Below are 14337 nucleotides of genomic sequence, written 5' to 3'. Positions count from 1 at the left end.
CAATATGGAATAGTAATAAGTATAAGCACCACAAACCTGATATAGGTGTATTGAATGAATGCGTAATTGAATCAGAATGCGTAATTAGGCCTCGAGCTGTAGTCGAAATCGCCTTTCAGGCCTCTAGAGGTTTAATCAAAGTCGCCTTTCTCTTTGAATTTTTGCGGCCGTAAATCCGCCGCTTGCCATGATGTTGGGGTTGGATGTCGGTCTCGTAAGGTTTTTCGGGCAGCTGCGCAGAAGGCGACTGCGCATTTGACTTCGGACGTGCGCAGAAGGCGACTTGCATTCGGCTTCGGGTGTGAGTGAGTGAGTGAGGAGGCAGGCGAATTATGTATTAAGATATATACATTTTTTTGTTTTATTTACATAATTTAGACTATTACTTTACCTTTTTTTTAAAAGAAAGAATCAGAATTCCCTCATAAAAAATATGCTTTAAGAGTTGGGAAAATGGATGGATGAATACAAGATTCATAATTATGACATTGTCAACATTAGTGATTAATATAGACACATTCATATTAAAAATGGCCATGACATATACCCAGATACTCTGCTTTTTCTCTCACATTCCAAAGATGTGTGTGTATGCTAGGTTAATTGATAGCTTTTGTTTGACTTCATGTGTGTATGTGCTTGAGTGGGCTCTGCAATGAATTAGTGCCATGTTTGCACCAGGTTCCTGCCTTGTGCCAAATACTACTAGGACAGGCTCCACTGATAATCTGGTGCCTTGTCTGGGGTTGTTTTTTATGCTATGCCTAATGCTTCTAATATTGTTTGCTTAACTGACACTCTTTTATCTATTACCAATGATTTTGAAAATATTTCTACAATTTTTTTTCCATACATGTACATGTAAAAAACTGACAACAGAGTGCATTATCACCATCTCCTGGCAAAAAGATGTTTTACAGTTTGTTAGCTAAGAGGGAGGGCACACAAGCTGCAGCCCAGCCACAGAACTTAAACGGCATGGACAATTTCTGTCATTAAGAGTCATAGTTTAAATTTCCATGATTTTAATATTTCCGTATGACTTCAATAATAGCAATTATTTTCATATTGGTTGAATTTTATAATTCTTCTTAAACCAGTCATATTAAATGTGTACCTTAGTAATTCAGAAGCATCTAATATTGTGCAAATTAAATGCATTTTGCTTATATGGCTTATATGGCTTGTGTTTTTGTGCATCATGCAAACTTGATAGAAGTCGTTTATTTTCTTGAACAGAGCATCTCTCGAGTCGCCACACTAGCAGTGGACTGCATCAGCTCATTTGCTGTGGACTACTTCTTGCAAACCCAAATGTTTCATGCTGGTGTTCTGTGGCATCTCCTCAGTTATCTGTTTAATTATGACTACACTTTGGAAGAGAGTGGCGTTCAGAAAAGTGAGGAGACCAACCAACAGGTATAGTACAAGCTCCAGTTATCTGTGATTTTTATTTTTTTGGCAACATTTGTGTACTTTATTTCAGTTTTTTATTGGGATTGAATAAGAAATGTATGCCTTTGTCATTTTTTTAAATCTTATTTGTAAAGTCTTTTTAGCTTTTTTCTTGTCTTTTTAGCAATTTATTTGCAACCTAATTTTAACTAATGATGTTGTTCATTCTTTTGGTAGATAGAAATGAGTGTTATGTGCTTTTAATATATATTTGATCCCTACAGTGAAAGGATAATGTAATTATCTTTTTCGTTTACAGGAAGTTTCAAATAGTCTTGCCAAGCTAAGTCTGACAGCATCTAGTCGATTAGGTGGTTATGTATCAGAGGAAGGTGGAGCCCCAGAAAATCCCACCGTGCAGAAAAGTTTAGTGGCAATGCTTACACCATATGTTTCTAGGAAGCTTGCTACAACTGCCCCAGCTGAGGTAGTGACTTTTGTTTTTTAAAATTATTGGTTTTTATGTTTCTGTACAGTATGTGCCAAAGCAGAATGTTTTATAATGGAGTAAAAACCACAACTTTGACTTTTTCGCAGATTACACATTTTAAGTTTTCCTCGGCACACTTGACCATTTCTGGTGTGATGTTTGTGTGTCAGTGTCTGTGGCATGCACTACCATGCTGATATTTATTTTAATACTCATATTATAACCTGAAATGCTAGCACCTTATTGATTTTGAAAGTTTACAGAATAAGATTTTTACTTTTTTCTGAAGTTTTATTTTTAGCATTAGAAAATTTAAATAAAGGTCTATCATTTTAAAATCCATTTTTTCTGATCTACTATCACTTTACTTTATTGTTAGTCACACTGTTGATGCAAAACCTATGTAACTTATTTGTCCAAAAAAATGTTTCAAATGAAACTATTCATAAATTAAAATTACAGCATTTGTTTGGAATGTTTTAAAAATATCCAGTGCAATCGCACAATGACAAAACCATCTGTCATTTGCCCACATATGATGATTTTATTATTTATATATTTTTGCATAGAAGAGTAATGAGATTTTGAAGACATTTGCATAACATGCAGGCAAGCACTGAAATTTTAAGTTTATATTCTGCAAACTTTTATTCTTTTTATTTAAGAGCAGACAATTTGGACTTTATCAGGTTATATTCTATTGACTCCATAGAGGTATAGCACCATGAGGATGGAATGCATCATCCCCCTCAACTAAACTGTTCCATAACCTCACCTTTTGACAAAAGGATTTTTGAAGACTTTAACTTACTTAGCTTGCACCACATGAATTCAGGGCAGCGTAAACATTTGTCCAAAACACACTAGCTCCTTTCTGTTTTTTATCACTTGAAAAAGGAATTAAAACAGCAAATTTCATAGTTTTAGAGCAATCCTTTCTGGTGGTTTCTCAGCATTCATTGAATAGATTCTTACTGGTGATTTTATTCTTGTTTTGAGTGAATTATTTTATTAGTAAGGGAGTTAAAATTCATTTCACAATATTTGTGGACATTTAATTTAGAACATTTAGAACTACTATTATGATTCTGACCTGCTTGTGTCTGTGTGTCAGCCCTTCCTCCACCACACCTCATTCCAGAATATTGTATCTATTAAGGAACTTAAATGTTGGAGGAAGTCAAAGATACAGTATGACTATGTAATGTTTTGTTTGAGCACAGATTATGCATTTGCATAATGAAGTATCAATTAATTAAATAAAGAATCTGACTAATTTTCTGAAGTCAAATTTTAGTTCAGAGTATTGGACTGGCATTGAAAGTAAAATTATTGTTGTGGTAGTTGCAGTAGCATCATTTAAACTAAAATATTACCATGCTGCCTCAGAATTTCAGAAGTTTCCTACAGATTGTTCCCTATCACTGACACTTACCCCAAGAAATCATTCTTTTTTTTTTCTTAAAGGTATTGAATCTCTTAACGTCAGGCATCTATAAAAAGCTGGTACATGCAGATAGTTTGAAATGGGCAGGTGCTGAATTCATATTAACAAGGCACACAAGTTATGGCGACAGAATTCATAATAAAATTAATCAATCCATGTTTTACACTTCAGTTACAAAGTAGTGGACGAAAGTGGCAAAGTAGAGCAAAGGGGTAGGTGCTGAGGTCCCTACATAGCAAAACCAGTTGTTGCTCCCTGAGTTATGCTCCATCAAAATATTGGACATAAGCTCACAATTGCACCACTTCTCTGTTGTCTGTCAGCTTATCATGGCAATGGATATACAGCATGATCAGCCAGACTCTCACCGTATTTGAACTTTCTCTACCAAGACTTAAATACCATATGCAGCATTTGTAGCAGACAGAGGTACCTTTTTCACAGATTACATAATGTTATCTATTTTTTATAACGGGCAAGCTCTGATAAAGGTAGGGTATAATGTAATATGTTTTAATATCTCGTGTGTCCTGTAGGGGGCACAACAGAGCCCCAGATACAATTGCAGCTCAACAGACCCAGTTCATCTAAAGTGCTTTTAATTTAAACAATACCTTCATACAGGCTACTTTTTTCACAATATAGCACGACTCATTCTCTTCTTTTCCTTCCTTTTTTTCCTCCAACTCCTCTCTCATTTACATTTATAATTACATTTTTTTGCTTGGCAGATGCTTTTATCCAAAGCTAGAAAAGAGGTAAACATAACTGAGTAACATTAGGGTAAGGCCTGTTTGTTCAGCAAGTGTAGTTGGACAGGTAACAAAAGTTGATTGCCACAAGTGAAAAGATGTACTAACTAATAAATATACAATCATAGATTGCAATCGATAAAGCAATTAAACTTAATCTAACTTTAAGTAAACCATAAAATAAAATATCACAGAGCAAAGTTTTTTTTCCCTATCAATTAGACAGATATTCGCAGAGCAGATGAGTTTTCAATTGCTTCTTGAAAACAATGAGGGAGTCAGCACCACATATAGAGGTGAGTAGCTCGTTCCACCAACTTGGAACTACATAGGAAAAGAGTCTGGATTGAGACTTGATACCACGCAGAGGTGGCATTACCAGACAATGTTCCCTGGCAGACCTGAGTGGGTGAGAAATATAGGACTTCACGCCTCTCTCTTCCATACCCAACTCCAACTCCCAGAGTTGAGTGGAGGGCTCTCTTTTAACTCTGAACACAGAAGTACTTGTAGTGCTTGATCTTTCGCCCCCAGGGAAGCACTTGTGGGTCAGGCAGGACCACCATATCCTTGTAACATCAGTATCCAAGTGTTCCCCCTAGTGGCCCCCACAGAACCTGACAGGGCAGACCCATGGGACTTGCTGCCACCCAGTGTACAGGGGACACTCTGCTCATAGGAGGCAGTCTGCCACTATATTGACCTTCCCGGTTCTCGAGTCAATCCCAGATGTTGCTCAATCGTTATTAGGATAACACTCCCACTGTAGCCGTTGTAACATCCTTCCACCTCTGGGTCCTGGCATGCAAAGGAGGTATTATTGCTCCCTCCCTGATTTTCCATTATCAAGCCCTTCTGGGCAGGTAAGGGAAAGTTGTCCATACCGGCAAGGGCCTCCAGTTCGTCCGTCATACTCTGCATCAGTGAAGGCTTTATTGTGCCTCGCCAGTATCCATATACCTTGGATGGAAGTATGTATTGGTTGTTGTTGGTGAATTAGTAAATAGTTTCATGTTTCATGTACTCTGTGATAATTTCGTCTTTAAATTGACGATTCTCGTTATCAGTTTTTTTCTTAAGACATGTTGACAGAGACGTTTTTGCTAGCTAACTTTTTTTGATTGCTAACTTGCAATGTGAGTTTGAAGTACTTGATTAAAAATCAGTAAAAGTTACATGACTGGATGCAACCACTGTGGATTGTTATATTAAAAAAAATAATTCAAATGACTGAGCATTCTCATTTGGAATGATAACAACAATACATAGAATAAATTCAGTGTAACAGTGTTTACATATGGTTGATGATTCTTTACCTTGAATATGCCTAAGTTTGTCACGTTTGAAGTGACTTAACATGTGTGTGATGTGAATACATAGGTGGTTGGATGTGAGTGTCCAGGAGTGATGGAGGGAATATGTCTGGGCCTAGTCTGGCCCGGCCCAGACCAGCCCAAAATGTATTTGTTCTGCAATGACTCAGGATGTTTTCCGTATATACAATAAGATTCTCAAACCATTTCAGTCCAGTCCAGGGTCCGTGACAGTTGGAGCCTGATCCAACCGTAATTGTTTAGAAGAAAACAGCTTTGACATTGCACTAGTCAGTTGTTGGGTGCACACACAACTCCAGCCCTTTTATTTATACTCACACTCAGATAATCCCAGTGTGGAATTTCCATATAACTTAATATACATGTACTGTATTTGGAGATGTGGGAGGAAGACTGGAGTTCCCAAAGGAAATGCCACACAGACAATGGAAGAATGTGTAAACACTAGGTACTGGATTCATATCCAGGATCTATCAGACAGTTGTGCTAATTACTGCACCACCATGCCACCCATATTATACTATACATTTATATTATTTCTTTAGTTTACACTTTGCTCAGACCAACCTAGATCAGAAAACATAACATAATTGTGTATTAACTTCTCAATTTGTATTGTTGAGTGGATAGGTGCCTTGCTTAGAACTGCACAGTGAGTGAGTGAGTGAGTGATGGGAAATGAAGCAGCAGCTTTGAAATGTACAGTCTACGGCCAGGTAGGTCACACTGCCACAAAAGTAAACAATCATTAAATCACTCAAAGATATAAGTCTTTCATTATTTTTTTTGAACTTGCTGACTATGAAGAGCAAGAGGCTCTTCCACCATAACTATATCTTGGCAACTGACCTGGAACAGTGTTTGCTGATCCACTGCTGTGTTGTCCCAAAATATAACTCAACATCCAATGCAAAACAATCATAAATTACTCAGAACTACCTGTAAATGACTGCAGTGTATCCTGATGTTATAATTTTCCTTGGATAAGCTATTAGGGAAATATGCAACAATAGATATTCAACAGTATGCATGAAACTTTTAGGACTTATGCACTTGAATTTGCATTAAAAAACTATTCACATAAAGAAAGCAGTTTGTAAATTGTATTTATTAGGCAACATAAACTGAAATATTGATTCTGAAACTGTATTTGTGTACAATACCTCTCTTTATTATTGTTAAATTCTACATGGAATAATAGAAAGGACAATGGACCGTAAGGGAGTCAGAGACGTTTTCACTTAATAAATGGCTGTATGTAAATTGATTGAATTATCCATCCAAGTTTTACAGAAATGAAGATTAAATTATTTTCTTTACAGGTCCTCAAGCTCTTGAACAGTAACTCTGAGAATCCCTATTTGATTTGGAACAATGGAACCAGGGCTGAGCTGCTTGAGTTTCTAGAAAGTCAACAGGAGAGTATGATTAAGCGAGTAAGGAATATGCATCACATTAATTGCATTCAGTATTGTAAATTCAGAATAATATTAATATTGTAAGTGCCTTTAACCTTTCTTTATTAATACAGGGGGAGTGTGATCAAAGCTTTGGAGCACAATTTGTATTTAGTGAACATGCAAAAGAATTAATTGTTGGGGAAATATTTGTCAGAGTCTACAATGAACAGCCCACATTTTCACTGGAGGTAAATTAGTTTTGATTTGAATATGTACTTTGTATTATGTTAATGTTTTCAGCTTTGGGATTTTGCATAAGGGTTGGTCAAATATCTATAGTCTACTAGGTGTTTTTGTCCTTGGCTTTTCATTTATTGCCTTTCTGCAGGAGTGCCTACCTTATATTTATCTTTAGCATTATCTGACAACACGTGACTACTTAAATTTCCCAGTGCACATTTTCTTCTAACAGTATTTTTTTTTTTTTTTGTTCTTTATTTCACCTTATACAATTTCTTGTATTAGGAATTTGTTAGTTTTCGCATACCCCTTGGGGTCAGAGCACAGGGTCAGTCATTGTACAGCGCCCCTGGAGCAATTTCAGGTTAAGGGTCTTGCACAAGGACCCAGCAGAGTAGGATCTCTTTTGGCAGTGAAGGGGATTTGAATCGGCAACCTTCTGGATACCAGCACAGATCCTTAGCTTCAGAGCCACCACTCCGCCCCAAATTACTGTAGTCTTGTACTCTGTAAGTCTTGGTACTCCCTAGAGTGCCAAATTAAGTTTGTTGCCGTGAAATTTTCACCAGCAAAGTATGGTAGCTCACTTCCTCTTTTTACATTTCTTGATTTCCTTGTTCTTTTTCACTGCTTCTTAGTATATCAGTGTTAATGCTAAATGTAACCATTCTTATATCACATAATTTTTAATTTCTACATCATAATGCTTTTTCTTTAGAGCCAATGGTGACATTTTATTTTGAGCAAAATTGATAAATAGATTGCAGTCAGGAATACTGTTGTGTCTGTCCTACCAGGCATAATTTGGTGGGCTTCTATTGGTCTAGTGCAGGGGAGTCCAACTCTGCTCATGTATGGCCACAATGGCTGTAGGGTTTTCCTTCCTGCCTCTTAACATTACTGATACATTCACCTTTTTATCTTCAGATAGTATATTATGAACACAGGTTAGCTGGTCATGTATTGGCTCGTTTTGTATTTTATTATTATTTAACTGCTAATCAAGGAGAAAAGAAATCATTGTGGGGTCGGAATCTTAAGTAACACCTCAGTTATAAATTAAGACAAAATGAATTAATTAGCAACAAAAAATGGTCTTGAATTAAGAAACTGGTTAGAATGAAAACCTGCAGCTACTTTGGCCTTCCAGGATTAGAGTTGGACATCCTTGGTTAGTGAAAAGAGTTAATTTACTCTCCCTTTCAAAGTCTGGTGAGGCGTGGGGCTTAATAAAAGTAATAATATTTTCATAGTGCCAAAATTCATATGGCTTAGATGCAGAATATGATGGAAATAACTGTGAACTGCAAAGATAAGCAGTCCCATTCCTTACTCAATCAGTGGGGATATTGGCAGGATCAAGAGAGTCTTTTTTGTGAGTAACGAAACACAAAGAATTTATAATTTGATATTTAACCAGTTTTTCAACTGTAAATGGTGGCAATGTTCCTATTTAGGAGAGGTAAGACATGAGACTCAAATATTGCTGTCAATTAGATAACATATCTGTTATTGTCAGGTTCAATGAATAATGCACAGCAGTCTTCACTAAGTCAATGTAAAATAGTATACAGTGGAACCTCGGTTCACGAACGTCTGTGAACACGTACAAATCGGGTTACGACCAAAAAGTTCGCCAAACTTTTGCATCTGTTCGCAACCACACACTCGGTATATGAAGAAGCCAGTTTCCCTTTCGGTTTGTGCGCGCTGATGATTTACGCACATGTTTAGTCTCTCCCTGTGCATTCCCTGTGGAGGGAGGGAGGGCTGGCTGGCCTCATAAGGCTGAGAAGGCAGTTAAAGAATGCACCGGGCTTGTTTTTAAAGAGACTGATACGAGCATTGTTTTAACCTCGTTGTATTTAATGAAGACTTTTTTCTATTGGATTTTAACCTCCACATCACTTCTGTTTACAGTGATCAGTTCGTAGCATGCATTGTTGCAATGTTACTTTTCTTGGTTGTTTATTAAATTACGGATTTTTCAAATGTTCATTTTTTTTCCCTGTGCTTAAAACTCATTAAAAAAAAGTGTTTTTAGCGAGTGGTTCATAGCGCTATAGCGCGAACTCTTGCAATGTTAGTTTTCTCTGTTGCTCAAGGTTTTCTCAGTGTTATTTAATGTTTTTACATTTAGTTTACTATTACGCTGTGCATTCTATGGTATAATTAAATATATTTGTGCTTAAAAATCTTTAAAAAAATAAATATTTACATACAGTCCGTACGGTCTGGAATGGATTAATTGTATTTACATACAATCCTATGGGGGAAATTACATTGGGTCATGACCAAATCGGGTTACAACCAGAGTTTTGGAACGAATTACGGTCGTGACCCGAGGTTCCACTGTATAAGTGATTAAACATCTAAAAGAATACAGTGATCCCTCGCTATATCACGCTTCGCCTTTCGCGGCTTCACTCCATCGCGAATTTTATATGTAAGCATATTTAAATATATATCGCGGATTTTTCGCTGCTTCGCGGGTTTCTGCGGACAATGGGTCTTTTAATTTCTGGTACATGCTTCCTCAGTTGGTTTGCCCAGTTGATTTCATACAAGGGACGCTATTGGCAGATGGCTGAGAAGCTACCCAGCTTACTTTTTTCTCTCTCTCTCTCGCGCTGACTTTTTCTGATCCTGACGTAGGGGGATTGAGCAGGGGGGCTGTTCGCACACCTAGACGATATGGACGCTCGTCTAAAAATGCTGAAAGATTATCTTCACGTTGGCTACCTTCTGTGCAGCTGCTTCGTGAAGCGACTTGCAGCGCGGTGCTTCGCATACTTAAAAGCACGAAGGGCACGTATTGATTTTTTTATCTGTCTCTCTCTCTCTCTCTGCTCCTGACGGAGGGGGTGTGAGCTGCCGCCTTCAACAGCTTTGTGCCGCGGTGCTTCGCATACTTAAAAGCAAACAGCCCTATTGATTTGTTTGCTCCTTTGAAGAGGAAGATATGTTTGCATTCTTTTAATTGTGAGACTGAACTGTCATCTCTGTCTTGTCATGGAGCACAGTTTAAACTTTTGAAAAAGAGACAAATGTTTGTTTGCAGTGTTTGAATAATGTTCCTGTCTCTCTACAACCTCCTGTGTTTCTGCGCAAATCTGTGACCCAAGCATGACAATATAAAAATAACCATATAAACATATGGTTTCTACTTCACGGATTTTCTTATTTCGCGGGTGGCTCTGGAACGCAACCCCCGCGATGGAGGAGGGATTACTGTACTGTATATCCAAGGCTTTTTCTGCTTTAACTATGACCTTTGGTACTTTAGACTCTTGGTTCCATATGAACCAGTACCAGCTTTCATTTTGTGTGGATAGAAAAACTGAGAGGAAGCCTTAATGCACAGAATGTGTCTAATTTTTCAAATTGCAAATGAAAGCAGATTAATTTCAGTGTAAGATCAAAATGTAATTGATAAACCATTAGCATACGTTTAAAAAAATAGCACACTCGATATTTGAAATGCACCTCACATATCTTTTGGGTTCCAAAATCCCTACATAGTCCCTGTGTATCATATGTAACAGGAAGTGTTTTTGATCCTCGTTCTACATTCTTAGTGTATTTGGACTGCAGAAGAACTATGCCATTGTTTAACAAATTACAAAACACTGTATCTTGAAGGAGCATTAAAGGCCATCTTTCAAACGTCAGACAGCTTTAGTCTAATGTACGCATTGTGATGTACAAAGGGAGTTTTGTTCCTGAAGCCTCACCAATGTCTCATTTCAGTTACGCCTGCAGATCCAAAACTATCTTTTTTTCAATGACTTTCTTACATTTATTATTATTATGACAAATTATTTTGCAATATTTTGTGTTTTTATTCTGATTTAATGTTTCTTATTATAATTCAGAGCTTTGTGTTTACTATATTTATCTTTTATTTGATGTTTATTGTTGATATTGTTATGGATCCAAAGTTGTTCATTTGATCTTTTTCTGTACAGTATTGTTACATTTTGAGTTTTTGTGACACTCCTTGAGCACACGAAAGATAAAATTTCAAGTATCTAGTGTTAGAATTTTTACTTTTGGAATATAATATGAGAAAAAAACTAAATGAGAGCAGAAAGTTCAATGGCTAGAATTCCTGCACTTGTTAAATGTTGGTGAGTTATAGTGGAACATAGTATTTTTTGACTGTTTTACTGTAAGTGCACAGTACTTACAGCCTTTCGCAAGATGCATTTGAGAATGGCAGTAGGCTGTCTCATGTGTTTTTGTGTAGTGGTTCTACTCCAGGTTTTTCCTAAATTGTTGTGTTCTTCACCCTAACCCATTACCATTGGACAGGTACCTTATCTTAACTGGGAGTAGTCCCAAGGGAAACCTTATGCCAAAATATTACATTGGAGGCTTTACCTGATAGTCAAACATGGACCATCAGGGAAACAAGTTCCAACTTTTTTTCCTTGTATTGATAGTTAACCATTATGGAGATTTTCTGGTCATGTCGGCAGTACACTTGCATTGTAAATCTCCAGAAGGCTTTTGACTATGTACCCAGTTTATCCTATGTTGTGTTTTTCATGCATGTCTCAGCACCTGTTTTCTCTATATGGCCTTCCGTTACCTTTTGACACAGGCAGCACTTCTATCAACACACAACCATAACTCTCTCCCTCCCTCTAGCGTCTGAAACTGTTTAGAATCTTATCTCTGGACTTTCAAGAGGACCCGTCCCTTCTCCCAATAGCCCTGCTACACTTCATTTTCCAGAAGTATTTTTAAATTTTATTACATCTTTGAACTTTGAAAAGGGACATTCACCCACCCCTACGATTGTTTAAGAAGCTAGTAAAACAATAAAGTTATACATAATGATAATAAAGTAGCCTTGGATTCACCTATAAGCAAAATAATTACATTCTTAGGACACCAAAGGCAACAGATCACTAGAAAGGTGCTACAGTGCCCTCCATAATATTTGAAACAAAGACATATTATTCCTTGATTTTTAAGGTCAGATGGCCATGTCATTTTAATGGAATGTACAATATACATTAATTTCTGGATTAGTTCTATTTTTTTTATTTTGCACAATAAAGAAATTTTGAATTTAAAGGAAATAGTGATCCCCCGCTATATCGCGGTTCAGCTATCACACCCCTGCTACATCGCGGATTTATTAATATTATTATTATTACTAAAGAGATTGTTATTTTCAAGGGAATTGTTACATATGCATTATTTTTATTTTAACTTTAAAACTTTTGTAAAAACAATATTTGTCCTTTATGGTTAAATCTCTTTCTTGTGGGACTTATAACACTACTCGCGTTGTGAAGGGGGGGGGTCCTGAACGCACGCTAAAGAGATGCGATCGGTTCAGCTGGTGTCTTGCTGCTGCTGGCCAGCTGTGTGTTGTGCTTGTCGCGCTTTGCGTCAATTACTTAAAAGCCAGTACAGCAGCTGTCCTTTTGCCACTTCGCGTCTTTGCTGCTATTGTTCTGATGGCGGCTGAATGCACGCTAAGAAAGAAGTGCTCAGATCATCTGCTGGCTTGCTGCAGCTGCTACTGGCAAGCTACATGTTCTGCTTGTCGTTGTTTTAAGAACTGGGAGCACCTGAAGTTTGTCTGCCAAAAGCATTCCTACAACTGCTAGGTTAGTTGTCAGTGAACTTGTTTTAAATTGTTTGTAAGTAAGCCGTGACATGCAAAAGTCACCGTCCCACGGGTTTTGCTTCCTAAGGTTGTAATGTCTAGTCTCGCGTGTCGTCAAGGTGTCTTTGCATGTTGTTTGGGTTTCTTCTCCAGCTTTAGCATTGGGTTTGGGTATCTAGAAGATATCATAGAAAAATATAAAGTGAATACTTTCATTGAGAGGAGGCCTCAAACATCTATACCTCACTACAGATGAGAAAAATGTTCTTCTGTAATGTACAAAAGTAAGCAAAGAGTTTACAAAAGCCTTAACTCCTTATGACTTGGAAATTAAGGCATTTCTTGATATTTTGCCCTTTAAGCCTGTCAGGATATATTTTCATAACAGTATATTTTTAAATGCACATTTTTAGACAGCAGTTTATATAAATTATGATAGATTGATAGATGAGTGTATTTTAAAATGTTTTCTATACATTTTTACATCGGTTTTGACATGAAATGTAATGTAAATCTAGTATGTGTTTCTTAAAATTTAATTTGCAAGCTTAATCTGAAATAATCTTTTATATTTTTCAGGCAATATAAAATTTTATTTTGTGAAGTAAAATGGTTTATAGTTTTCAAAAGGCAGGGCCTGTATTTATGTGTAGTTTGATTCCTTTATTTCAGTTTCCAAAAGCTTTTGCTGCTAGCCTTCTAGATTACATAGGCTGTCAGGCACAGTATCTCCATACTCTAATGGCAATCACTCAGAAAGGGAAGGTGGAATCAGATCAACATGGGGATCGACTTCGAAGGGTAGAAATGGCACTAGAAGCTTTAAGAAATGTAATTAAACATAACCCAGGTAAATATATTTATTTAAAGCTTTCATTATTTTTTTTAATTATTGACCTGTTTATATAACATAAATTTCATGACATCATTAAGCTATTATACATACTGTTTGTTTTTTTTTGCTGTGTTTTGTTTTGGTAATATTATCTACAGGGTCAGAAACGGAATGCATTGGTCATTTTAAGTTGATCTTTTCTCTTTTACGAGTTCATGGGGCCGGGAAGGTTCAGCAACTGGCCCTAGAGGTACATTTTTTTTTCCTGTGAATCTTAATAATAGATTTTAATTTTAAAACTATAAACTGAAAATTTTAAATAATGTAATGTGCTCATATAGGGAGCAGACAACCTAATTTACCTTATAATATATAAACATCCAGAATACTTTTCATTCTTCTTTTTTATATGAATCATGTGCGTTCAGCCAGTGTTAATTTTCTGACTTAATTGGTTCATTTCCATTCTTTTGTTTATGTTTGTAACAACAGGTTGTCAACATTGTGACCAGTAACCAGGAATGTGTTAGTAACATTGCAGATTCCTTGGTTCTTTCAAACTTATTGGTTCTACTTCATTCACTGCCATCAAGTAAGAAGCTTCAAAACTCCTGTGCACTGTAAATGTATATTATAATTAACTATCATATGCAATTTCTGAATAAAATTCCATGTTTATGGATATTATTATAATTGTTCATGTGATATATTACTCTTAGGTAAAGTGGTAAAAACTGAAGTCATTCATCCTCATCTGGCTGCTCTTATTTGTCATAATTTCTTTTCATTGAAAACCTTTGTGAAAAATCAGTCACAAT

At 36.5% G+C, this 14337-nt stretch overlaps 1 protein-coding gene across 2 annotated transcripts in view; it reads left to right on the top strand.

The window, feature by feature from the left end:
- LOC114653624 (dnaJ homolog subfamily C member 13) overlaps positions 1-14337 on the top strand; it is a 331290-nt gene that overhangs the window by 288342 nt on the left and 28611 nt on the right. For both annotated transcript variants that reach the window (XM_051929216.1, XM_028804037.2), the window contains exons 41-47: positions 1240-1419; positions 1715-1882; positions 6741-6854; positions 6950-7066; positions 13357-13534; positions 13678-13769; positions 14012-14111. In XM_051929216.1, coding sequence (XP_051785176.1) covers positions 1240-1419; positions 1715-1882; positions 6741-6854; positions 6950-7066; positions 13357-13534; positions 13678-13769; positions 14012-14111 — 949 coding nt within the window. The remainder of the gene's footprint in view (positions 1-1239; positions 1420-1714; positions 1883-6740; positions 6855-6949; positions 7067-13356; positions 13535-13677; positions 13770-14011; positions 14112-14337) is intronic.

Source organism: Erpetoichthys calabaricus, chromosome 6, assembly GCF_900747795.2.
Source record: "Erpetoichthys calabaricus chromosome 6, fErpCal1.3, whole genome shotgun sequence".
Taxonomy (NCBI): Eukaryota; Metazoa; Chordata; class Cladistia; order Polypteriformes; family Polypteridae; genus Erpetoichthys; species Erpetoichthys calabaricus.
Note: the sequence above shows the minus strand (reverse complement) of the source record. Positions and strands in the feature narration are given on the sequence as shown.